Consider the following 26276-nt stretch of genomic DNA (forward strand, 5'->3'; position numbering starts at 1 on the left):
CCCCTGCAGCCAGCCCTGCTGCCTGTGTCACAGCAGTGTGTCCTCACCTGCTGTTCATCCAGGGCTGCTGTTGACATTACTGTGCCTTCAGAGGGGTCCCAACGAGTTCAAAGCCAGGCTCAGCAGTCTGCAGATCCCCTCTGCTAGGCAGGGGACTGGTGCCGGCCAAGGACATGGCGCCAGCTCCCAAGAACCAGGAGCTGCCTGTCAGCTCCAGAGGTCCTACCACAGGGTGACCACAGCAAACTCCTGGTGTCCAGCAGCAAACCAGTACTGTTCAGTGCTTTCTGAGCTCCTTTTATTGTGCTTGGGCTAGTAGTTGCTACTGCTGGTTCCAACAGCCCCAGGTCAGCATCACAGGAACCAAGAGGGGACGCCCAGGTCTGAGAGGAGATGCTCAGGTTTGGTGTGGAATCCATGAGGCCTTCAGGCTTGACCTCATATGCCTGGAGCGTTATCTGCCTGAGGGTGGGCTGCAAAGCAGGAGGGAGTCAGAGGGCAAGGAGGGAGGAGGATGGAAAGTCCCCACACTTCCAAGAATTACCACTGCCTGCAGGAACAGCTTGCAGGGGATGAAGCCCCTCTGGGCAAACAGCTCCCACAGGTCAAGCACAGCAAGTTCTGCTTCTGCCCCAGGGCGGCCCCGGTGGCAGCACCCTGTGAAAAGGCTGAGCTGGCAGCCCCACGCTGGCTGGCCCCAGGCTGCCACGATGGCTTCTGCGGCTGGAGCTCATCAGTGCCTGCAATCAGCAGGGCATGAAGTGAAGGGGAGGTAACTGCATAGGCAGCACGGCCTTGGCTGCATGCAGAGTCTATATATAGCACTGTGTGGGGTCCATGCTGCCTGCAGTGCTTAGTCACAGCCCCGGGGACCCTGGGATGAGGCAGGCACTGCTGCAGAGGGAGCTGGGCCATCTGCAGTGTCCAGGAAAAGCCATGTTCTTCCCAGCTGAAAAAGGCAGTGAGCTTCCCAGTGGACTGCCATTTTGAACCAAAAGGAAAAAAGAGGATTTACTCTTTTTTGGTGAAAAGAACTAAGAAAAGGTTGCAGGCTGGGGCCAGGGTGTGTGCATTGAGGTGTACCCCCTCACAGCCCCTGGGATTCCACAGAGAGGGAGAGGTGCTCCCAGCCCTATGGAGAGCATTCTCCAGCTGCAGGCAGTGCCCCCAGTGGCTGGCCCGGCAACAGGGGTGGCTGTGGGGGAAGAGCAGCACCTAGCCTGATGCAGCCTTGGTGTCACCTGTGGCAGTGCCATCTCAAGACCAACGTGATGCTTTCAGGCCAGTGGCCACACCCAGAGCTGCTCAGCCGCATGAAGCAGCCACGTTAGCACCTTGCTGTGCCACTCCCCAGGGCCAGTGACACACGCTGCCAGGCCTGTATTTCCAGCATGGCCATTTCCAAGCTGAGGGCAAGGTCCTGCCTTGGCACGTGAGACACTGCCGCTGGTGCCACGGCAAGCACAGGGTCCCTGCAGTAGCGTCCTGGGCACGGCAGGGGCTGCACACGTGGGGCAGTGCCAGGAGCCACCAGGGGAAACCGCTGTCATCTTGGGACACGCCGGGGCGGTGACAGAGCACTAATGCCAACCGTGGGACTGCGACACTCCACCAGGAAGCCCTGCCCTCTGTTTCGCCCAGCAGGCCCAGGAAAGCAGCATGGCACTGCAGGGCAGGGGTGAGGTGGGTGGCTCCTGGGGCCATTCCACACCATGCAGCTCACCCCACCCAGCTCACATGGAAATGAGAGAGGGCACCAACTGAGCAAAGCCTCCACCTGGAGTCCTTGGGAATCACAGAATTGTCAGGGTTGGAAGGGACCTCAAGGACCATCTAGTTCCAACCCCACTGCCATGGGCAGGGACAACTCACACCAGATGAGGCTGCTCAGTGTCACATTCAAGGAGCATGCTCTCTGGGCAGTGCAACAGCAAACCCTCCTTGCCCTTCAGGGTGCATCACCATGGTGCACCTCCTGCCCCGCTGCAGCCTCCAGCACCCTGGCTGCTTGCCCTGCCCTGCCCAGCGACTCCTGAGCACCTTGGGGTTTGGTGAAAACATGAATCTAATACAGCAGGCTACTCACTGCTTCCTTCACTCACCTTTAACCACCTCTTCAATGTTCCTTCCCTGGGGATGTGAAAACACCCGAGGCTGAGCTTTTGTACTGTTTGGAAGTGGACTGGTTCAGCGAAACAAAGAAGGTAGGGTTAGGGCTGCAGCCCACACTACAGCCAGCCCTTCCCCTTACATCAGTTAGAGGGAGGAGAGCCTCTCAGCAAAGATAAATGGTCACCCATGGGCACAGGGGAAGGAGCTCAGGAAACTCCTGCCATACACTGCATGGGCCATTATTAGCTTAAGCCATCACTGGGTTCCCATCCCTTTCTCTTGCATGTGCATGTCACAGGTGCACACAGCTGAGGCTCAGGGTAAAGAAACAGGGCTGAAAGCAGGTTAATGTGTGTGCAGCTCCTCCAACAGAGAGCTTGCACCCACCAGCCAGGCCAGGGAGCAGAGTGCTCATGCCTGAAACCTGCTCATTCACATCACAGGCAGTTCCTGGATCCTTCCAACCCAACCCTCCTGGATCCTTCCAACCCAACCCTCCTGGATCCTTCCAACCCAACCCTGGCTAAGGTGATGATCCTATTTTTGTTTCCTTGAATCCTGCTTATTTATTTGCACCATGGCCCATTTACTTGCACCATTTGCTGGGGACAGATGTGATACAAATCACAGTGATAAGCTACGTGGGGCACCACATTCAGCTGCCCAAGAGAGATACAGCAACTGCTTTTTAATCGTGGTGAGCAGAGCATGAAGCCTTCTATTGCACAGGACTGTGCCACAGAAAATCAGCTAGAGTGTCTTACATCTGCAGCTTTATTCTTGTGTGTCAGGTCAAAGGCAAAGCTAGAAAAATGACCCTCTTGGTGCACACTCACAGAACACTTCTATGACAAGCTGGGCCAGTAAAGCTTTTATTGCCAAGAAGAACCAACATAAGGCTCAGCCAGCAATGCATTTTTGCTTACAAGTAGCAAAGTTTAAAGCACCTTTTCAGTCTTGAAAACCCTTTTTGCCTTTCTGGAATGCTTCAAAAGGAAGAAGACCTGAGGACAGTGTCTGCTCTCCAGGCACACACTCCTGTGTGAAGTGCAGAGATGGGCCGCTGAGGAGCGCCGAAACAAAGCCCAGCTGCCTGGCTGTGGACTCCTGCTGATCGTCAGGCAAGGCAAGGCTGCACAGCACCCAGGCAGCAGCACCCAGGCAGCAGCACCCAGGCAGCAGCACCCTGCCACCTGCAAAAGCAGCGGTCCCTGACACCCCCTCAGCCGTTCCCATGCCCCAGCGTGCGGGACAGACAGGTACCATGGGCTTGCCCCAAGGCTGAGTCTGGCCATGGTGGTCCTGCTCCAGCTCCCAGACTGCTTCCTCCTGGAGAGAAGAGGCGACAGGCAGTGGGACACCCAATGCTCTTGGGATCTCTAGTGATTTCCCTGGGGTGCAGCGGAGCAGGGCTGGTCACCCCTAGCGCCTGCTGGTGTAGGCCCCAGGGCTCTGCAGGGCTGGGTGCCTGCGGCCTAGTCGTCAGGGATGGGGGTGTTGCAGTTCCCGTGGTAGATTCTGACCTCCCCCTGGCAGCGGAAGTACTGCTCGAAGACGTCGCTGTAGCCGTGCTCCCGCCACCACGTGCACAGCTGCCGGTTCCACGTGCAGTCCAGCACGTGGAAGAGCTCTGGGTGCTCCATCCCCACCATGGTGAAGAAGTCCTGGTCCCCAAGGTGCCCCTTGAAGTGGTACTTCTCTGTCAGCTTCTGCACCACGTCGGGCTCCAGCAGCTGGTTGTAGAGCTTGGACTGCCTCATGGCTTCCAGGTTCAGGAGCAGGACGCCGCTGTTGAAGCCGGGCAGCCCATCAGGAGGGGGATCCCCGACTTTGGTTTGGGGGTTCTCCCGGCGGTACTGCCAGAAGGTGTGCCTGCAAGGAGAGAGAGCAGCAACAGGAACGTCAGGGAACGCAGGCCAAAGAGCAGCCACCTCAAGTCTGGGCACGTCTGGATCGCTGCACAGCATCGACCGCTCACCCAGGCGATCTCGCGGTGCTTGTCCTCTGTTGGCTGGAGGCAGCCAGCTCCCCAGAGCAGTCTGGTGCCTCACAGGCTGTGCCTCTCTCCATCCTGCTGCACAGGATATTGCCCAGCCCTCAAACCACTCCTCTTGCTCTCTCCTAAAGCCCTTTTAGTATCTAATCAGCATCACTCTAGTGAGCCAGCTGGACACTGCATGACCGCTCACACGGCTGTGCAGAGAGGCCAAACCACATCCTCAGTGCCCAGGGTGAACCCACCAGGAGTGTCCCTGTGGCTGGTACACAGCAGGAAAATGTCCTGCAGTTAAGGGGATCTCAGCAGCTTTGCTCACAGCATCATCATCATCATCATTATCATTTGATTATGGGGAAGCTCTGGATCAAAGACGAGCCCCAGGCTGAGGACATGCAAAAGGAAGGCTTGAAATAAACCTGAGTGGCAGAAGTATTTCTTCACAATAAAAATAGAAATCCGGTGGCAACATCTCCTTAGCTAAACAAGCACTGCCTTCAGCACTGGCAGCCCTAGGAAAGCTCAGCAGCAGCAGCTCAGGCAGATTCAATCTCCACCAGCTCATTTCCAGCTGCCAAGCAGAGGAGGGCCACACATCTAGCAATACACAAAACTAACCTCAGAAGTTGATTCAAATGCATATCTAAGCAAGCAGCCTTGGGAGTAGTGAGCACACCCCAACACACACATGCTGGCTGCTCCCACTTGCAGGAATTGAATTCATCAAGCTATTATCCAAGCAGTTTGGGTTGAATCTGCTCTCAAAAAAATCACTTCCATTAGGAGTGAAATTCTTCTGTCTCCAGGCAGCACCCTCAGCTGCAAAGCTGGCAGCTGAGAGCTGCTTGAGCCAGTGGTTTGGAAGAGGGCAAGAAGGATCCATGGCCCCCACCCCACTGTCTGACAGCCCAGGGCTGCCAGCACCCTGCTCGCCTTTGGAGCCCTAACTCTTGAGGTCAAGCTACAGCAGGCAGGTTTTTGCACCTTGCTGTGAGGATGTTAGGGAGAGATACTGTTAGAAAGAATAAGCCCAGCCTGCTGCTGGTTCCTTGTGGAGTCTGCCAGATGCTGACCAATCTACTGATAACCTACCAAAACTCAACAAGAATTTGTTGGTAGATGGTGTGGATTTAGCACACAAAGTGGTTCCGTGCTTGGACGCTGAGGCTGGGCTAATGTGGGTGTGAGCAGATGCAGGGACATCAGGGACAGCTGCAGAGTGACAGCAGCTACTCCCTCACTGCAAACATTCAAAATGCATGGCTCTTGTAAGGCATTCTTGTAAGCTCCAACAAGCACTTGCTCAGGGAATCCTACAGCTTGTACAGAGATCAGACTATGAAATCCACCCTTCTGCCTTGTCCTCTGGGCCCTCAGTACAGCACTGAGAGGCAGGATTCAACAGCACCAGCACAACTACCCCAGCAGAAAATGTGGATCTATCAGTGGTGTCAACGGTGAGCACCTCCTCTCCTTCCTGATCTGGAGAACCACAACCATCCCTCAGCATCTCTCTCTTACAACTCTCCATTTAGATGCTTTAGATTCAAGCCTCTGACCTTTCTCATTGCATTGAGGATCTTCACACTGCACCCTTTTGCCAGGATGGAAAGGGTTTTCCCAAGTGCCACTTTTCCTTGGTAAGAGGGCTCAGTTTTTGAGCAGCTGTCTCTTCTCCCAGGGAAGGAGAGTGGAGGACTGGCTGCCTCATCGGAGCCCACAGGCAGCAGTGCTCATCTGATCTAAAGGGCAAAGAAGGATAAAAGAGCCCTGCCTCTGTAAAGAGCAGTTGTGTCTTGGGGACAGGCACGAGGCCACCACAGAGATGACTCGTGGATACTCATGAGACAAAGGCAAAGTGTGCTCCGTGCAGCATTAGAGAAGAGGGAAGCTCAAGCTTCCAAGACAAGATGCGGCCTTGCGCCCATCAGCCTCCCAAGGTGCTCAGGTTCGGGGATCTGAGCAGAGACTGGCTCAAGCCCACCTCTGCACAGTCTGCTCTCTCTGCTTCTCCCTAGCAGTGCCATGAAGGCCATCCCCATGCCCAAAACAGGATGCTGGAAGCCGGCAGGAGGGAGAGGGGGAGCAGTGTTGCAGATGCACAGATGGGGGCACCTCTCCAGCTCCACAGCAGTGGAGCCAACTCTTTTCAAGCTCTCAGCTCCAAACCCATGCTGCCTAAGATACAGGATTACGTGCCCTGCAAGAAGCTAGACCAGTAAAAGACAAGTGCCTGAGCCCAAGCCAACTACTGCCAGGCTGCCATGGGTGAGAGCATGCCTGTAAGAAAAGACTCCATTCTTCAGCCACCACTCCCCAGTGGATTACTCACTGAAGGCTGACAACAAGGAGGGAGCAACATGCCCCTTTCTGCAGGGAGAGGAGACTGACTGACAAGCAGCAAGTGTTCAGCCCTTCCTCCTGGTGCTGGCGTGATGGGGCCATCCTACCTTGGCCACACATAGGGACCACAGGGTTGAGGGGGAGGAGAGGGCTGTCCCCAGGGACCAAAATCCAGGATGCAATGAGCCGCAGGCAGCCCCATCCGGGAGCCGCTCAGGAACCTGCTCGCAGCACCAAGCCACAGCCTCTCCAGGGCTGGGCTGGGGCCAGCTGAGGGAAAGGCATTCTAGCAGGGCTGCTGGCAGCATCTCTTCAGCCTGAATTTCGCTTGGCTTTTGGATGCAATGGAAACATCTCCCTGCCCCAAGCCTCTGAAGCAGCCAGGATCAGCCCTGGAACATGCAGCTCAGGCAGGGCAGGGTGTCACCAGACTCGGCTCTGGGGCGTCCTTCTCCCCACCCACTGGCAGACAAAGCCAGGGCAGGAAGGCAGCCTGGATATGCTGGCTTGGTGGGATGCAACGGGGCAGGAAGCTGCTGGCTGGGAGGAGGGGAGGAGAAAGGAAGAGAAGGCATTTCGGGCTTTTGTTAACTGCCTTGGCCCCTCTAGAGAGAAGGGGAAAGAGGTGACCTAGGCCCCTGACCCTGTAGCACAGTGTGGGGGAGCTGTGCAGGGCCAGTGCCACGAGCAGCGCCTGTGGCCCCAGAGGGCTTTGCTTTGAGGAGCTGTTTATAAACACAGCCGGCATGTGCTAGGAAACATCTGGAGAAGAGCATTTCCAAGCATTCAAACACCAGGCCCAGGCAGTCCAGATAAAAACCCTGCTTCCACCGGGACTTCCCTTGCTGGCCCAGCACAGGGTGCTCCGGCCACACCTCCCTGGCCTCCAAGGGCGGCAGTCAGGAGCCTCAGCCGCAGAGCTGCCATCACAGCCTCCACAATGCCTCACGAGCACAGCTGCCAGGGGCAGAAGGGACCACTCCATCTATCAGCTCTGTTCTGTGGTTCCTTCTCTTGCTTTCATGCACAGCAACAAGCAGGGGGAAGACTCTGTCCAAACCCTTGTACTTCCATGTCTGTGTCACGTTTACTTCAGCTCTGGGTTATGGACCAACGCTACGGGATGAGCCGGAAACTGCTGGCAAAGTAGCAGGGTGCCCTTACTGCCAGGAAAGACAGGGTAGAGGACTTACTGCCAGATGAGTGACCAACAGCAAGCCTAAAGCACTGTCCCCACAGGCAGCAGACTGGGATTGTGTATCTGTACCTGTCTGAGCCGTTGAAGAGGCTGCAACCCTACCATGCTAGCTGTGCAGCACCACTGCTGGCCGTGCTCATGAGGACATGGATCCTCTCCATGGGGCCACATCTGAAGAAACCCAGCCAGCCTGCAGGATTCCTCCCATGTAGCTGGGGAACGAAGGGGCTAAGTCAAAAAGATATGACATGCTGGGTCAGCCCAGGGTGGCTGCAGTCAGAGGATGCTCCTGGAAGGCTGTGGGGTCTCCGGATGCTGCTGTGCACTGTGCATGGGCACTGCATGAGCCTGAGCAGCAAGGTACCCAGGGAGGAAGGCTGCACAGCCTCTCCCTTACCAAAGGGCCAGGCAAAGCCAACAGCCACAGGATGAAGCCACAAAAATAAGGGATCATCAAGATTCTGGATGCCATAAACAGCCCCACACCAGCAAACTCCTTGCTAGAACTCACTGGTTTGGTCCCAGCTCTTGCCAGTGCTGAGTAAATAATTGTAAAGGCTCCTGGGGACAACAGACACAAGCTTAAAAAGAATATGGCTCCCACAGCAGCATAGAGAACCCTCTGACAGTGGCTTCTACCCCACCCAGAGGAGACAGTGTGAGTGATGGGGAGGAAAGAGTGATGGAATGGGGATAATAGGGTCATCTGTCCAGGTGGTAACAGTGGCTTTCCCACCTAATCCTCATCAAGAACACAACTTCTTGCTCCTCTCTGCCCCCTTCTCCTCCTCTTGGTTAAACCTCACTGTGGCAGGCAGCTGCCAGCCCCTTACCATCACTATTCAACCAAGATTAGCCCTCAGGAAAAGGCCATCTCCCCCTCCACCCAAAGGCATCCCTGCAGGGAAGATGGGCCCTTAAAAGTTCCCATTGCAGCCAGAGGGAGACAGATGCCCCGGGGCTATACACAGTGCAGCATCTGAGGCACAGTCCCCCCTTCCACACCAGCGCTGCCAGATCTTGGCTGGGTGAGCTCAGCCCTGCTGCAGAGGGAGGCTTTGCAACAAAGCAGCCCTTGTCACTAGATGCTTATTTCCATATACAAACACTAAACCCCTTAAGGAGCTGAGGTGGCAGGGTCAGTACCAGCCGGGCCCAGCACGCCTTAGCTGAGGCTGAGCAGCTGAGCACAGGAAAATCCATACCCAGAGATGAGCATCACTGACACAGCTCTGCAGGGAATACATCACCCTGGGGCAAAGCAACCACAATTCCCAGCCCAGGACAAAGGGTAGGATGTGGAGTAGAGAATCTCCCTGCTGAGGAAAGGCTGAGGGAGCTGGGGCTCTAGCTGGGAGCAGAGGAGCCTGAGAGGTGACCTCATTCATGTCGAAAAAGATGTGCAGGGCAGTGTCAGGAAGACAGAGCCAGGCTCTGCTCAGGAATGTCCAATGACAGGACAAGGGGCAGTGGGTGTAAGCTGGAGCAGAGGAGGTTCCATGTGAACATAAGGGAAAACTTTTCACTGTGAGGTTGGCAAAGCCCTGGAGCAGGCTGCCCAGAGAGGTTGTGGAGTCTCCTTCTCTGCAGGCATTCAAAACCTGCTTGGACATGTTCCTCTGTGACCTGCCCTAGGTGATCCTGCTCTGGCAGGGGAATTGGACTGGTGATCTTTTGAGGCTCCTTTCAACTCCTAATGTTCTGTGATTCTGTGTGTTGGTGTGCACACTGGGACCACTTTACCCTCCCCTGAGGGATTCCTGGCTGGACCTCCAGCCCTCTTCAGAAAACGCTGACAAACTGAGCTCATCGATGAAAGCATCAGTAATTGCTTAATAAACTTCCCACACAATGCATGAATTATGTCTGTGCATGGCTGGTCTCTACCACAGCAGAGCCTGCATGCCCAGCTTTCAAAAAGCCAGCATTTGGAGCAGCAAATTGATTCTTGATGACCACACTCCTGCCTGGACTTAGCTGCCCCAGAATGGTCACACTCAAATAGATGATGAGCGGCGACTGGCCAATGCAGCTCACAAGTGAAACTCTCCCTTGGGAGATGGATTTCCAAGGTTGGTCCCCCTCACCATCTGAAATACTTGCACCCCATGCTGGTGCCAAAATTAAAATCACCCTGAAAATGGAGAGAGGACCATAAATCCCTGCCTGGGTCACACTGGTGTCCTTCCCTCTACAGACCCAGTACCTGTGGCACTAGCAGCACACGGCGTAATCGGCTCTGTGTCAGACCATGAGCCCGTTCAGCAGAGGGATGGATGAGGGCATCCCTTTCAGAGGGGCACTGTAAAACATCAGAGGCCTAATTGTTGCCAAAATGGCAGGTTTCTGTTAACAGCTGTGAATGGAGTCTGCTCCAGCAGCGCTCTCCTGCCTGCCTCCCCCACAGGCCACCCCAGTGCTCCCAAGAGCAGGGGAGATGCTCCCCCTTCACAGATGCTCCCCTGCTGTGGTGGGGAGGAGAAATAAAAGGCCTCTATCTCTCCATCCCTGTTTGGGAGTCCCAGCTGTAGGATACTGCTGCTGCAGCATCCCTGGTATAAAGGGAACCACCACTGAGCTTCAGAGAGCAGGAGGGCATTGCGGGAACCCCTCCAGAGGATTGTTGGGAGCTTCCTTGTGCAGTCTCAGCACTGCATCACTCCAGAAAGCATCCCAGCTATGCAGCAAAGCCTCCTGATTTCCTGCTGTTTGTTTGTTCTGTCAAAGAAAGGGATTCAGCTCTTGGAAACTCCTTCTCTACCAAGTGCCGGTGAGGAAGCCCTTGGCTGAGCAGCACCAGCTGCCCTCTGGCTGCCAAAGTGGCCCCATCCACTCCACTGAGCTCACATCGGGATGCTCAGCCCCAACAGTCACTTTCCAGAGCAGATTCAAAATCCAAGCTCAGATGGTTTATGATCTCTGTTAGCATCTACTGTCCAAGCTCCCCTCCCTACCTGCTCTTTCTTCAGCTCATGCTCTCCCATGACAAAAAACAGTGACCACTGAAGATGACAGCAGTTGTGCAAATACTGGATCTAACCACCTGCCCAGGATGGTTAGAATGTAAGGGCTGATGACCTGCCAGTGCATCCAGGTACCCCAGCAACCCCAAGATGCCATTGGTGTGACACTTACCTCTAGACACTGAAACTGAGATATTCAGGTGAAACCGAGAAGTTCAGGAGTCAAAGACTAATGTGAGAGCCTTCTGTGGTGGTGTGATTGGTAGATGCAAGGAGAGCAGCAGATACTGTCTACCTTGACTTTAGCAAGGCTTTTGACTGTCTCCCATAACATCCATCATTGGAGGTGTTTAGGAGGGGACTTGATGGGGTGCTTGGTTGCATGGTTTAGTTGATTAGATGGTGTTGGATGATGGGTTGGATGAGATGATCTTGAAGGTCTCTTCTCTTCTCTTCTCTTCTCTTCTCTTCTCTTCTCTTCTCTTCTCTTCTCTTCTCTTCTCTTCTCTTCTCTTCTCATTCTATTCCTCTTCCCATTCTATTCCTCTTCCCATTCTATTCCTCTTCCCATTCTATTCCTCTTCCCATTCTATTCCTCTTCCCACTCTATTCTATCCTATCCTTGTAGGCAACCTCAGAAAGCCTGGGTCAGAAGAGTGAAAGGTGAGATGAATCAAGAAATGGCTAAACAACAGAGCCCAGAAGGTTGTGATTAATGGTGCAGAGGCCAGTTGGAGATCTGTAACTAGTGGTGTTCCCTAAGGGTCAGTACCAGTTCCAGTCTTACTCAACATCTTCATCAACAACCTGGATGAGGGCATAGAGTGTACCCTCAGCAAGTTTGCTGCTGATCCCACACTGGGAGGAGTGGCTGATACCCTAGAAGGCTGTTCTGCCATTCAGCAAGACCTGGATAGACTGGAGAGCTGGGCAAAGGGGAACCTAACGAAGATCAACAAGAACAGTCCTGCACCTGGGGAGGAATAACACCACACATCAGCACAGAGTAGAGGTAGACCTGTTGGAAAGCAGCTCCATGGAGAAGGATCTTGGAGTCCTGCTGGACAGTAAGTTATCCATGGGACAGCAATGTGCCCTTGTGGCCAAGAAGGCCAACGGTGTCCTGGGGTGCATTAGGAAGAGAGTGGCCAGCAGGTCAAGGGAGATTTTCCTCCCTGCTCTACTCTGCCCTAGTGAAGCCACATCTGGAGTACTGTGTACAGTTCTGGGCTCTCCAGCTCAAGAGGGACAGATATACTAGAGAGTGTCCAATGGAGTGCTATGAAGATGATGAAGGGACTGGAACATCTGTCTGATGAGGAATGGCAGAGAGAGCTGGGGGCTGTGCCCAGGCAGCTAAGAGGGCCAATGGCATCCTGGCCTGCATCAGGAACAGTGTGGCCAGCAGGAGCAGGGAGGTCATTCTGCCCCTGTACACTGCACTGGTTAGGCCGCACCTTGAGTACTGTGTCCAGTTCTGGGCCCCTCAGTTTAGGAAGGAGGTTGACTTGCTGGAACGAGTCCAGAGAAGAGCAACAAAGTTGGTGAGGGGTTTGGAACATAAGCCCTACGAGGAGAGGCTGAGGGAGCTGGGGTTGCTTAGCCTGGAGAAGAGGAGACTCAGGGGTGACCTTATTACTCTCTACAACTATCTGAAGGGAGGTTGTAGACAGACAGATGTTGGTCTCTTCTCCCAGGCAAGCAGTACCAGAACAAGAGGACACAGTCTCAGGCTGCGCCAGGGGAGGTTCAGGCTGGATGTTAGAAAAAAGTTCTATACAGAAAGAGTGATTGCACATTGGAATGGGCTGCCTGGGGAGGTGGTGGAGTCGCCATCACTGGAGGTTTTTAGGAGAAGACTTGACAGGGTGCTTGGTGCCATGGGTTAGTTGCTTGGGCGGTGTTGGATTGGTGATGGGTTGGACGCGATGATCTTGAAGGTCTCTTCCAACCTGGTTTATTCTATGTATGTATGGTTCTATGTATGGTTCTATGTATGTAAGAAGATTGAGAGGAGATCTTATGAATGTTAATAAATATCTGAAGGGTAGGTGTCAAGAAGAAGGTGCCAGGCTCTTTTCAGGGGTGTCCTGTGGTAGGACAAGGGGCAATGGATACAAACTAGAACCCTGCTTTGGCAGGGGCATTGGACTCAGTGATCTTCAGAGGCCCCTTCTAATGCCTCCCACTCTATGAGGGTCTGTCCCAGCCAACAGCCCACCTGCACTGCTGTACCTGAACAGCTACCATCACTGCCCCAGCTGATACCCAGGGAGTCCAGCTGCTCCTCCTTGCTCAGAGAGGCCAGCAGTGCTTTGGGGTTATTTTTAGATCCCAGGAGAAGGTACAGGACGTACTGCCTCAGGCCAGATGTGCTGCAGCCTGGCCTGGCTGTGGATTCAGCACTGGCCTGCTCACAGCCCAGGACAAGTCTGATCCTCTCCCAAACGCCTGCCCAAGTGACTTAGCGCCGCTGAGCTCCCAGCCTCTGCTGAGCGCTGCAAGTGCCTCCGGGCCCGCGGGCTGCTCAGGCTTGCTTCCACTCATTAATGGGCTTCTCAGGCTTATTTTACCAGCTCTCAAACAAACACAGCCTGTGTGACGGAGCACACAGCATGCCTACAGCAGCCCCCACATGATCACAGGCAGGAACAAAGCTTTTCCTTTCCATCAAGCTACGTCCTATTCAAGCGCTCCCTAGGTTTCAGGCAGAAGCAAAGGCGAATGGCCTTGCAGCCATACAAGACCTCAAGCATCAGTCCCTTGTAGTCTGTAGCTGTCCCTTTGATATAGATATCCTTTCCTGCAGGACAAACTTTTATCATTGCTACTTCTGCAGAGTCCCAAGATGCCTCCAGCTTTTATTAGCTTCTTGTCACAGAGTCGTGGAGATGTCATCCAATGGCAGGAATGGAGGCAGCAGCCACCCTTCCAGCCCCAGCTATGTGCACTATTGTATCTGAGAAGATCTGGGATCTTTCCTGAGCTCCACCATCCCAGCTGGAGAAAAGGAGTAAAAAGCACCCATCTGATGACCTGGGGGTTACCAGCAGACCATTCCTCCCCAGAGGGACCTCGGAGGGGAGCAACACTGGGGCAGTAATGAGTACACAGCATTCACACTACATAGGGAGCACAGAGGCCAGGATGGGAGCAGGGAGCACAGTGTGGTGCTCTGCTATGGGCTCAGGCTGAGGCTGCTGAGGGCAGCTGTGCAATCAGTACAGCTGCCCTGCTTCCTCTTACATGCCACCAGCCTGACAGGAGGCATCTAGAACCAGGAAACTCAGTAAGAGCCTTCTGTAACCAGAGAGTTTTTAGGACAATTCTGGGAGTGCCACAGTGGCTCTCCTCTCTGTTCATCTCAGCTGTGGGGCTGCTTCAAAATGGGGAGGCTTCTCCCTTTGGCAATGTTGAGCTGAGCCAGGCTGGCATGAAGGCCCCTAGGGAGTTCTGCATGTGGATGCCCTCACTGTGCTCTCATGGAGACCACCTCCTCTGCCTCCAGGACCCCTCTCCAGACACCGGCGGGGAGGTGGATCTGCAGGGCGATCCACACACAGCCTCAGCAGAAGCCACCGCTCTCTGCAGGCCACTCCAACCCACCCTGAGCAACCCTCACAGAGGCCAGGCTAGCCCCAGGCTGCACAAGAGTTAAAGCCCAGCATTCATTTCGCAGGAGGGCCAGGAGATCCTGTTGCTCAGATAAACGCATCTGTCCAAGACAAACAGCAGCCAGGCATTGTTTCAGCATGAGTCAAGCAAGTGGAAACGCTCCCGTGCCATCCTGTTTTGCTGTCTGGAGGTTTCCCCCTACCTTCAGGATGTACAAACAGGCTCCAGGATTATTTCCCATTTGCTGTTCTCTTGCTCCTCCATTTCTCACAAGCCTTCTGCAGTCCCAGCCTGTGCCTGAAAAGTGCGGCCTGAAGCCAGACAGCCGAGAGGCAGCTGGTGGGAACAGCAGCACCTCCCAGAGAACAGTGCATTGTCCTCAAAACCTGCCAGTCTGCACCCATTTACCTCCTCTAATGGGCCAAGCAGGTGTCACAGAATCACAGAATGTTAGGGGCTGGAAGGGACCTCCAAAGATCATCCAGTCCAACCCCCCTGCCAGAGCAGAACCACCTACACCGGATTACACAGGAACACATCCAGGTGAGTTTTGAACATCTCCAGAGGGGGAGACTCCACAACCTCCCTGGGCAGCCAGGGAGCAAGGATCCAACACAGCCAAGTGGACTGATCTCCATCCACCTTCCTCACTGCTACAGAGAGGGGAAGATGGCACCCAGACCCTTCCCAACCACTGCCTTACTGATCTGCTCTGAGGGTGCCAGTCCGCCGCTCAATGAGCAAGGCCAGGGAAGTCCTGCTGACACACACCAAGCCCAGTGTTTTGCCCAGTGCAAGCACAAAGCTGGTGCTCCAGGGAGCTGCATGAAGTGGGGGGGGAAACACAAGTGGCAGCAGAGTGCTCCTGCCCTCAACTCTGTAACCCTCCTTCATCCCAACAACCACTTTCCCAGCTGCCAGCTCAAGCCTGCACACGTGGCGAATCAGAGGGCTGGAGCCAGCGCCTCTTCCTTCACACCTACGACGTGTTTTTATCTCCCTCAAAGTATATAAATAGCACAGATCAGCTCTTTCATGCAAACAGTCATGCTTTGTCAGCTCATGTTTTCATCTGGAAACCCTTTCAGCAGCGAGGTGCAAGCCCCATGGGGCGGAGGGCTTGGCAGGAGGGCAGGCTGGCGTTTGCACAGCTCGCCCCACACCGGGTGACCTGATGACAAGGAGGATCAGGGACTTGTTTTCACATGAAGATCAAAACAAGGCAAGAGGAAAAGCACAACACGGCCCAAAGTGACCCAGAATGCCAAAACTGCAACAACAGAAAGTTCAGACCAAAAATGCAGCCTGTGAGGGCTGTTACAGCTTGGCTTGTTTGTCCCCACTGCAGGCGGCAGGAGCGGCAACAGCACGGCTTTGACTCAGGTCAGATACTTGGTGCTCAGCCCTCTGGTCCTGTGCCTTGTCTCCTGCAGTGACAGAGATCAGACCCTCCCGTGGAGCACCTCAAAGCTTAACTTGGTCCCCCCTCCAAGCACACTTGGCCCCACAAACCACATCCAGACAGCAGAACGCCATCCCCACGCCCTAGCTCTGCATGGCAATACTGCAAAAGGGATCCCTGCAGAGACAGAAGCAGGGAGTGATTCCACCCTGCACCAACCCTGGCAAACAAAGGCTTCATTTATCCCATCACAGGCTGCACCACCGAGGGGACCTGCCCCGCTGGGCAGCGCTGGCTGGGGCTGACAGTGCGACACAGCCCCACGGCTGCACTCGCCTGTCCCTGCTCCTTCCATCCTGCTCTAAGCTCCAACAATTGGATGTGATTAACTGGCACTGGATTTACCATTCTGGGCAGCAAAATCCTGCCAGGACACCCAAAGTTGATACAGGAGCCCTCTGTGCTCCCGGCGTGGTGCTGCCTTATAGAGCTGAGACCTTCCTCTGCTCCCAGCTCTCCCTGCCAAGAGCACAAGACAGTAGGGGAGGTGACACTTCTGCCATGGGCACAGCCTAGGAACAGCGGTGACTTCTGCAGCGTGAGCAGCCAGAAGTGCTCTCATGAGCATGCTTTCAGCTGGCTTGGGCTTTAAGGAAATGATCAGTAGTGATTAATGACCATCAATCCCCTGCTGGTGAACTGCTGTCTCCACCCTCCTCCCATCCGGATGCACATGGAGCAGGGATGGCTGCATATAGAACTCTTAAGCTTTTTTATCTTTCTCCAAGAACATTTCCATTAGGATTACCAAATCTAGCCAAGCCATCTAAGACACTCCAGCTCTGCTCAGCTGAGAAGCCATTAAAGCCTCCTAAGTTGATGATCTCATTCACCCTAGATTAAAACAAAACCTGAGGTTTACACTTGAAACAACGCAGGCTGAACGAAACCGATTTCTTTAAGCAGAAGCCTGTGAATATCTGTGTCCCTGAAGCCCAACAACAATAGCCTGGGAGCGAGGAGAGCAGGGCCACCCCTCAGTGCACAGTTCCCACTGCTAGCTGCCACCACAGCTGGTGGACTGAGGGTCTGAAGAGCAAGTGACCAGGGGCTATCCTCATGCACTGTTGCCCAAGCTCAACTCCTACGCGCTGTTGCCCAAGCTCAACTCCCGCTCTCAGCAATATTCACAGCCAAGACCTCTGATCCCAGACAGAGCAACTAATGCTTCAGAATGCAACCACAGCACCTCAGCAGGCATGGCTGGGCACACACACCTGCAGCAAACGTGCAATAATCTAGGTATGGATTTTGGCACCCATGACCAGGAACTTGGCTTTGGAAGCCCTGTAATGGTGTGTGAGAACAAGAAAACCACAGCAATGCTGCGCACTTGCTTCATACCAACCCACAAATCTCAGATTAAGTTCTCCTGCAGGGATTAAAGGAGGGAGACTGCTTCCCTCTAGATTTTTTTCCCAAAGACCAAGACACACCAGCTGCCTGCTGCCCACTCCCATGCCACTCCCTGCTCCCCAGGGGGAGGGGACTGTACCTGTACACTGGCTGCATTTCCCTGGCAATCCCAATGACTGCTCCCTCTGGGAAGTTGTCAAACTCATCAAACAGGTCTCGGATGTTGGTCTTGTACTTCAGGTCCAAGTCTACCTGGATGATCTGTGTTATTTCTGCAAGCACAAAGAGGAAAAGGCAGCTCCATCAGACAAAGTTTCAAAGCAGTGATAATCAGCTTAATGGACTCCACCCAAGGAGGCCTTGGTGCAGTCAGGCCTGTGGGCAAGACTTGGCCAGTTCAGGGCAGATAAAGCTATCAAACTTTAACCATCATGACAGCATTCAACACTGCACATTTCAAGTGTGATTGACTTCAGAAACCATTTCTGGTGACCTCCTGCTTCCATCCTTCTATCTCCATCAGTCTGTTTCCACAGGGAGGGCAGCGAAACACTGGATCAAGTTGCCCAGACAAGCCGTAGATGCCCCATCCCTGGCAACAGTCAAGATCAGGTTGGATTGGGCTCTGAGGAACCCGATCTAGTTAAAGATGTCCCTGCTTGCTGCAGGGAGGCTGGATTAGATGACCTTTAAAGGTCTCTTCCAACCCAAAGCATTCTGATTTTATCCACTCTCTTGTTCCTTCCAGAAGACCACTTCTCCATATAACCAAAACAAACAAGAGGTAGCTTCGACCCAGCCTCTCCCTTTCTGGCAGTGCTGCTGCAGGAGCAGCCACACAAAACTGCACACTCACCTTCTGCTACCTACTTCTGGGAAAAGCTAAGAACTCTGTGAGCACTTTCCAGCTCCAGCTGCCACAGCCTGCCTGGCTTGAAGCATCAGAGCAATTCCCAACAAAGATGCCATCAATAATTCAGTGAGCCACAACACCCTCAGCAGCACCTGTACAAGCTCTGCAGCTGCCAGTGACCTGACACAGGCCTCCCCCAGGGCAGAGATGACAGCCCCTGCCTGCACAGAACTGCTGACAGTCTGCAGAAACATGACTGCCAGTGGTACTGTGTCAGAGACAAGGAGGGTTGTGCAGACGTGGAAGCATCTTCTACTTGTAGTGGGAAAGCTGGGAGCAAAGGGAGGCTGCATGACATCATTAGCAAGGCCAGGCCTGAGCTCATTAATAGGGTCAGGCCCCTGCCTGCATTTTTCACAGCCTCCTCCAAAGCACACAACTCCAATTTGTGGAGATGCTGCTTGGGAGAGGGTGCAGGAGACATGCCTCATCAAGACTGCTTGTCCCAGGTGGATCTGGGGATGTTGTGAGGGTTGCAGCAGGCCAAGTGGAACGCAGTGAATGCAAATACTGTGAGATCAGACCTTCAGATGGGTTCCCCAAGCCTCAGGCAAAGCCATGGTCCTCTTCTGGCCAGCCCAACTCAGCCCTCGTGTGAGTTGAGTGGAGCCATTCCCCATGGTGTTATCTAATAGCAACACTATTTATATATGTTATAAAAGCCAAGAGCAAATTGGCCATGTTGCTTAGCACTTGGCACTAATTGGATTATAAAGACTGTGTCAACCTATTTCAGCCCCACTCATCACACATAGGTGCTTTACAGCTCCCTGCAGGCTAGATGTGCCTGTCACCACCGCTTCCACCACAGCAATCAGCAAACCAGGCCCTCAGCTGCCCTCCTGCCCAGTGCTTGCAGGCAGAAGGCAGAGCCCAGCTTGCCCTGCGTTGCCTGCACCCTCCCTGGGCAGGAGGAGTTTCTGCCGTACTGCCCACGCTCCCTTCACACCGACGTGGCTCCTGGACTCCTTACCCCATTGTGCCTGGGAGACACACTGCTGGCTGCCCTCAGGCCTGCCCAGAGCAGGAGGCAACTGCTTTGTTTCCAGCCCCCAAAGCCACTGCTGGGACTAGAGACGCAGCCATCCCCCGGCACAGGAAGGCAGCTCTGCCGCGTCGATGGTGCCCAGCGCTCGGTGTTTGTGTTTCAGGCAGACGCTGTGCAGCAGCTCTGAATGTTCTGCAGATCCTGCACTAATCCAGGGCTCCTGGCAATTGGTCCTGTCTACCATGCTGTCCTCATTCACGAAGGAAAAAGCCCCATGAGGTTAAGCAAGAAATATACTGCTTGCTCTAGGAAGCATCCAAGCAGAACTATAAATCAAGGAGAAATAGTATCCAAGCTGCAACCCAGGCTGTGTCTCAATTTATTTTCTTAACATCCATCACCCTCTATCAGCTGAAGGGAAAGGCCACACTCCCTGCAGCACAGCAATCCCCAGACCTCCCTACTATGTAGCACCACCATAATCCTCTGTTTGCAAAGATTTAAAGCCCAGGCGTAGTAATTCATTACAGGCTAAAGCAGGTCTTGACCTCAAAGCAATTTCCCTCAGCCTCCCTAACTGCTTTAGAAATTGCTAGCACAACTCAGGCAGATGAATAGGCAGAGCAGAGGAACAAGACACTTATCCCAAATACCCCAAAGCTCCCCAGGGGCTCACGCCACAGTACTGCAAACCCTCAAACCCTTAACACTACTGCGCTTGAGAATATCCACACTGGCCACAGAACCTCCAGGGTGAGAAGACTCAGATCTCCATGGGGAGAACATCTCAGACCTACAGCACATGCTCACCCCAAGAGAAACAGGGAAGGAGCACAAGTCCCCCAGGGTGCTGCCATGGATGGGGTTCCCAGAAGAATCCCAGCATGGCTCAGCCCAGGGCACAGCAGCCTGCTGACGCCTTGTCAGGTTTCAATGAAAGCAGCTGCGAGGCACATCACCCAATTGTTCTCTGAAATTACAGAGGAGTGCTAACTGCAATTAATCACAGCTCTGAATGAAAGCTGAGCTTGGGGGAAGCTCTGATCCCAGCCTTGCCTGCACCAGCACTGCTCCCATGCCGTGGTGGCAGAGCGCCCCAGGAGAGACTCACTAACGAGTCAGACCCAGAGAGCACAAACTGCTCCTGCTTTTCCTTCCCCCCTGAAGCAAGCATGGACTGCAACACTGAGACAAAACATGAGCAGGAGTGACACTGCTGCTGCTCAGCCAGATGCAGGCTGCATGGACAGATGAATGGCCAAGCTGCTTTCTCTGCCTGGGCCTGGCAAGGGGCCAGGCACTAATATCTCTGATGCACGATGCTCTTTTGCCCTTTGACAAAGTGCTCTGTCCTGGCTGCCGCACGGGGGTGGAGGGATCGCCTGCTCTCTTAGGCACAAACTGCTTGGAGGGGTCCAGCTGGCAATGTGGGAAGAAGCTGGCAGCACTGTGGTCTGCAAGCCATTTTCCTGGCTGTGCCATACTGCGTGTTGCCCTCTGCTCCATTCGACTCCAGCTCTTCCAGCCGCGGAGTTACGCCACCCAGAGCGGAGATGATCTCCATTAGCAGTGACAGCTTTATGGCACAGGCTGGTCCTGTTTTAACGCTTGTAATGTTTTACTGCAGCCTTGTACCAGCAGTCACAGCAGGGCTGCTGCCTGCACTCGGCTCAAACCCTCCCTCCAGCCACGTCCAGAGGAGAAAGAACAGCTTCAGGAACGTGCGACCCTACAGCAGGGTCTCTGGCGCTGGCAACCAGGACAGAAAAGGCAGCACCATTGGCCAAGCCACTCTGCACCAGGGCTCAGTTACCTTAGAATGGGGGAATCAAGGCTAACAGCAGGGCTCCAGAGAGATGACAATGCAGACCCCTTCTTGGGCAGGTGCTCCCTCCTTCCCCCAAGAGCCTCAGCCCAGGAAGGGGACACAGGTAAGCAGAGGTCGTTCCCCTATTCCCCACTGCCCAGTATCCTCTGTGAGGACATCGCAGAGCTATGCTAACATGTGGGTAGGCACCCTGGGTATGTGCCAAAGGGACTGGTAGGTTGTCTGATGCTCTAGACAGCACCCAGGAGCTCCACTGGCAGGGGGCAGCTTCTGCAGCAAGCCTGATGGCCCTTCCCAGGAGGCACCAACCCCACGGCCTGCCCCATGGCACAGCAGGGACAGAGCAGGACAGGAGCAGGTAGGTGTGCAGTGATTTGGACCACCCAACCAACACATGGTACAATCCCTGGCTGTAAATCATGCTTCTCAGAAGAGTCAAGCAGGAGCAGCAGTGCAGGGGCAGAGGGAGAAATGCTGCTTTGGCTGACCCAGATGGGGCTCTGGGGATGCTGCACAGCAAGCAGCCTTGCCATGGCTTGCATTAGCATTAGCTCAGCTCCCTCCTTTGACCACAAAATCCTGCCTGGTAACGAAGGTACTGCAGGTAACAGTGGGATGGCAGGTGAGAGGCCACTGCCCTGCCAGGCTGCACCATGCCCCAGTCTCACACACATTCCTGAGGCAGATGACCATTAGCAAGGCTGGTGGCAATTTGGCTCTGCTCCCACCGTCCTCTGCACCGAGGTCTCCACCTGTCCTAACAAATCTGGTTACAAGGACTTCAGCACCCTGGTGCACCATGCCAACAAGGAGAGATTCCTCTGATGTATCAGGCAAGCACCCAGCCTCCCTGTACCTCCTCTGTATCACAGCAGCAATTTCTGGGGCCGGAGGCTGGCACCTTGCACCCATGCAGAGCAGAAGAAGCAAGATCAAGGAGGACATGGCTGGGACTTCTGACACTGTCCTGCATGCTGCATGACCTTTCCCCACAGAGCCAGCAGCAGCAAGTCCATCAACACAAGGAGGCAAGAACCCTCTCATCCTCCTGAGACAGTGGGGGCAATGGCTTCACAAGGGCAGGGACAGATGGCTGCAGGATGCATAGCAGCTCAGAGATCCTTCTGCAGCGACAGCAGCGGCTGCATGCGGCCAGCTTGGGTGACTGACACCTTGCAGTGAAGGGACAGGAGTGTCCCCTGCTGGCTGCAGCGATGCACAGTGCAGGGCTGCTGTGGGGGTCCTGGGAAGGGCCTGGAGGGTGGCTGTGCATTTTGCCACTTGATTTGCACCGTCTGAAGGCAGTGGGCAGGAGGCCCGGGGCTCTCCAAGTTGGGGTCAGCAGGGCTGGAGGGCCCAGGGTTGGTGGTGTGCAAACACCAGGCACACCTGGACAGCTTCCCCTCCACCTCTCTCCATCACTTTGGTTTTGGCTCTGATTACTGATGACTTTTTTAGCCAGAAGGTTTTTAAGCTGTTCCCATTACAACAGGGTGAGATCCCACAGGAACGGTGATGAACTAGCAGTGCCTTTTGGATCAGTGCTCCAAGCAACAAACCTCCTGTGGCAGGGCAGCAGCAGCCCCTGCTCTAGTGGGCAGTGTGCCTGCCAGCAGCAGCACACAGCCCAGCAAAGCTGCCCATGCTGGCTGTGAAACCAGGATCCTCCATCCTGGCTGGCTGAGAGGCACATGTGGCCAAGAAAAACACCACTCCCACGGCCAGCACCGAGGTCGGGTGAAGGCACAGGGAGGGCAGCAGGCTCCGGAGGGTGCTGCCCAGCAGCAGCAGACAGCCACCCCTGGAAGCCTCTGCTGCGGCCTGAGTGCAGCTGCAGTGTGGGTGGCGATGCCAGCAGCACAAGCCCAGGGGGCACAGGCAGGGTTTACTTACACAGACACATTGGATTCTCCATCCTGCCCTTCCTTAGGGTCTCCTTGTGTGTAGCTCTCCCCCCTGCACTGCTGGCTGCCCATAGTCACTCTCCCTCATGCTGTCAGCAGGGCTGTGAGCAGCTTCCTCTACAGCTGTGTGTTTCCCTTGCCAGGCCTTATTTTCCCCACAGAAGAAGCCTCCCCCTCTGCTTCCAGGATTAATCACTGCTGCCTGTGCCCCTGACCCTGCCAGCACCAGAGAGCCTCGCCCAGAGGAAGGCAGCCAAGAGTGGGCTAGGCACACACACAACGTGCTCCACAGAGCTTCTGCCAGCGTGCTGGCAACTGGGGGGACTGCAGTTCCCCTTCTTAGGACCTGACACTGCTCTGGAGCCCACCCTCCCAAAAGATGTTCCCACAAAGCCTTGCACCTGCAGGACTTGCCAAGGTGTAGGCAGCTTACCTTCCAGCTGCCCACTTAAACACAGGTCCTTACCTCTGCTGTGCAGCCAAGGGTCCCTCTCCTCCTTGGGGCAGCCTAGCACCTCCTCTCCCCATCACACAGCCTCCTCTCTCTGCCAGCAGGGTGCAGGGGAAGGGCAGGAGGCAAGGGGAACCGTGCCCAAGTGCCTGGCACTAACCAGGTTCCAGCAGCACTGATTAGGTGCCCAGCAGAGCAGAGCAGCAGCTGCTGCACAGCAATTCCAGCCTATCAGCTAATTAGAAAATCAAGCTGCCTGCCAGAAACAGATGACAGATCCTCACTACCACCCACGCAGGGCAGGCCCCTGGGTGAGCTCAGGGGTCTGGTGCAGCAGCCATAGCCCCAGGTATTGATGGCAGCACTTCCCTGCTCGCCTTGCTCCACACCCTGCATCCATCTCCAGCGGAACGGGGCAAACTCGGCAGGAGATGGATGTGCTTTGTTCCAGGAAATTAATTCTTCCTGTGCATTCAAGTGTCTCTTTGCAATCCATCAGCATCTGAGGGACTAATACTTAACAGTGCTCAAACAGCTCAGCTCTCAACTGGACTCCAAGGCAGAGACATTGCTGAGCATGTGACAGTTTTCAGGATGGAGCTGGGAGTGCTGCGGTGTGCTTAATACAGGGTGCCGCTGGGGGAGGAGTGTGAAGACACTTTTTGGAGCTGGAGGAAGAGCAGCAGGAAACCTTTTAATCAGACAAAATAAGGTTTAAGTTCCAGGTTGCCCCAAATTCCAAAGCAGTGCAGATAGAAAGCTGTGAAGTAACAAGTGAGGAAGGGGGAAAGGGAAACCAAACGGAGGCACAGGAAAATAACCATGTGAAGGTGGACAGGCTCACGTCTCTATGAGCTGCACGTCATGGGGGAAGGAGCTGCAGGCAGATCCTGTCCTCCTTTCTTCCCACTAAGACCTAATGAAGTGTGGCAGAGCAGGGAGCAAGGCCGTGGGGGAAAGCAGCCCCGGCACCGAGGCGGGGCGACACCCGGCAGCTCTCACCCCTTGTGCAGGGGAGGGAGGAGGGCAGCACCCACCCACGGCGCTGGGTGCCGAGACCTCACCGCTCTGCAGGGAGGGGAGAAAGAGCTACACACGCCTGCCCCAGCCTGACAGATCTAGGACATCCAAAAATAATGGATGGTGGCACTGCAGTGAGGGGCAGCCAGCGGAAAGAATGAGAGGTGACAGCACCGCCGGGGGCTGCGGGTCGTGCCAGCCCCCAGCGGCAACGGTGCCGCAGGGAAGGGGCCTCTGCCATGCCAGAGCACCTTGGGGGCTGCCAGGCACCTGCTGAACAGCATCTGTGTGTCCCCCATCACAGCAGCCTGGCCTGAGGCTCCTCTGCAGCAGAGCTAGGGCAGAGAGGCTCTCCTGCCAGGACGGTCAGGCACAGTGTTCATCTGATTTTGGCTGCTGAGAACCCCCCTACAAAGCTGCAGCCTCTGGCTGCTACCTGAGGAGGGCTTATTTAGAGGTCTGCTCCTAAAAAGCACCCCAAAGCCAACACCCACAGCACAATGGGCTCATCCCAGCAAGGAACAATGGCTGGCACTGTGCTCCCCATAGCTCACAAATCCATCACTCCTCATCCCACACAGGTGAGCAGAGCCCAGAGACAGGCTGGGGAAGGAATCTGGCTGGTATTCAGGTGGCTGTGGCATGGAGCAGGGAGGGAGGTTATGAGAGCACACCAGAAAGGATTAACGCTCTCTTCACCCCTGCACAGATGGAAACATTCTTACCAGAATATAAACCCTTCAGCTACTGCAGCATCCCATGGGAACTGCAGCTTGGGAGCACATGGCTCTGGGGCTTTCTCTCATGACTCCACCACAGATCCCAATTTTCTGTGCCTCTTCACAACATCTCCACTTTGGTAACACATGATCAGGCCTGGAGCATATGAGACACAGGCACCCTCCTCCTAGCGCTGCATCTCTGCATCCCTCTGATGTGATGGGGCTCAGCAACACTGGCAAGGCTTAGCCAGGGGAAAGGCTCAGGAGTGATGCACTCTCCAAACACTCATTTATTACAAGTCACTGTGTTTTGGGGGTAGCTGAACCACGCACCAGGAATTGCTCTGCAGCTGACAGGAGGAAGAAGAGGAGGTGATGCTCTCCCTCTCTCCCTGATGGGCTCCACCTCAAAGATCTCTGAGGGACATTTCTTTGTTCATGGAATGACACAGGATTAATGCACTGTAAGGCAGTGCACACAGTGGCTGTGGAGGGGAAACATCACCAGCAGTCCCCTGGCAGCCTGTGTGGCAGCAGAGCCCCAGCTGGGCCATCCGGCAGTAGGGATCCGAGGGCTGCAGCTGCAGGGGCAAACCCTCGGGCACACACACCCATGACTGCAGCCACAGCTTGCAGGATGCTGCCTGCCTGCCTGCCTGCTTTCACAGAGGCACACTAGCAGAAGACAGTTACTTGTCAAGGTGCATTCTAGGAAGCAGGCTATTTTCCTAAAGTCTCCTGCTTGGCCTTTGCCCTCCCTCCAGCTCTGCTTGGTGGGAAAGGCGTAAGCTGATGCTCACAGAGGCTGCTGTCTCTGAGCCAGGACTCCCAGAGCAGGCAAAGGCTGATATCAGTTTCGTGGGAGACAAAGCCAGAGCCAGCAGCTGGAGCCTGCTGCAAACAGAACTAAACTCCAAGGGGCCTGGGGCTTGGTCATTAACAGGCAGCTTAGACAAACACCATTACAGTGTGGTCTATGCTTCATCATCAGTGCGGCTGCTGATAACGAGCTGGAGAAATGCCCCGTGTGGAGTCTGAGGCCAGGGAGACCACTGCACCTCCCCTTCACTCCTGGCACCCAGACACTCAGTGTGAAGCTCGTGGCACAGCTCCCTGTCAGCAGCTGCTTCCCAGGACACACTGACCCTTGCTCACCTGCAGGAGCCAGCTGTACTTCCCCCACCACACACAACCTTGTCCTCCTCGGCGTGCTCCCACACAGCCTGCAGCTCAGGGACATCTCGGGGCTTGGTGTCTACCACACAGCACCCTGCAAAGCTTTCCTCTTCCATGAGGCAGCACAGTGTCTACAGCATCCTGCAGCAGGAAGCTCCACAGATGGCTACACCCTATTTTAAACCTGCCTCTCACCAACTTTGATGCTCCCCAGCTCTTGTACAAACAT

The 26276-nt window shown here is 54.8% G+C and overlaps 1 protein-coding gene across 1 annotated transcript in view; it reads right to left on the reverse strand.

The window, feature by feature from the left end:
* Nucleotides 1–3472: 3472 nt before the first annotated feature.
* Nucleotides 3473–26276, reverse strand: part of XXYLT1 (xyloside xylosyltransferase 1) — a 35192-nt gene continuing 12388 nt past the window's right edge. Inside the window, exons 3-4 of the mRNA XM_054175615.1 lie at nt 17185–17317; nt 3473–3984 (exon numbers count right to left, since the gene is read on the reverse strand). Of these exons, the coding sequence (XP_054031590.1) occupies nt 3588–3984; nt 17185–17317 (530 nt within the window). The 3' untranslated portion in view covers nt 3473–3587. The remainder of the gene's footprint in view (nt 3985–17184; nt 17318–26276) is intronic.

Source organism: Dryobates pubescens, chromosome 32 (genome assembly GCF_014839835.1).
Source record: "Dryobates pubescens isolate bDryPub1 chromosome 32, bDryPub1.pri, whole genome shotgun sequence".
In the NCBI taxonomy this organism is placed as follows: Eukaryota; Metazoa; Chordata; class Aves; order Piciformes; family Picidae; genus Dryobates; species Dryobates pubescens.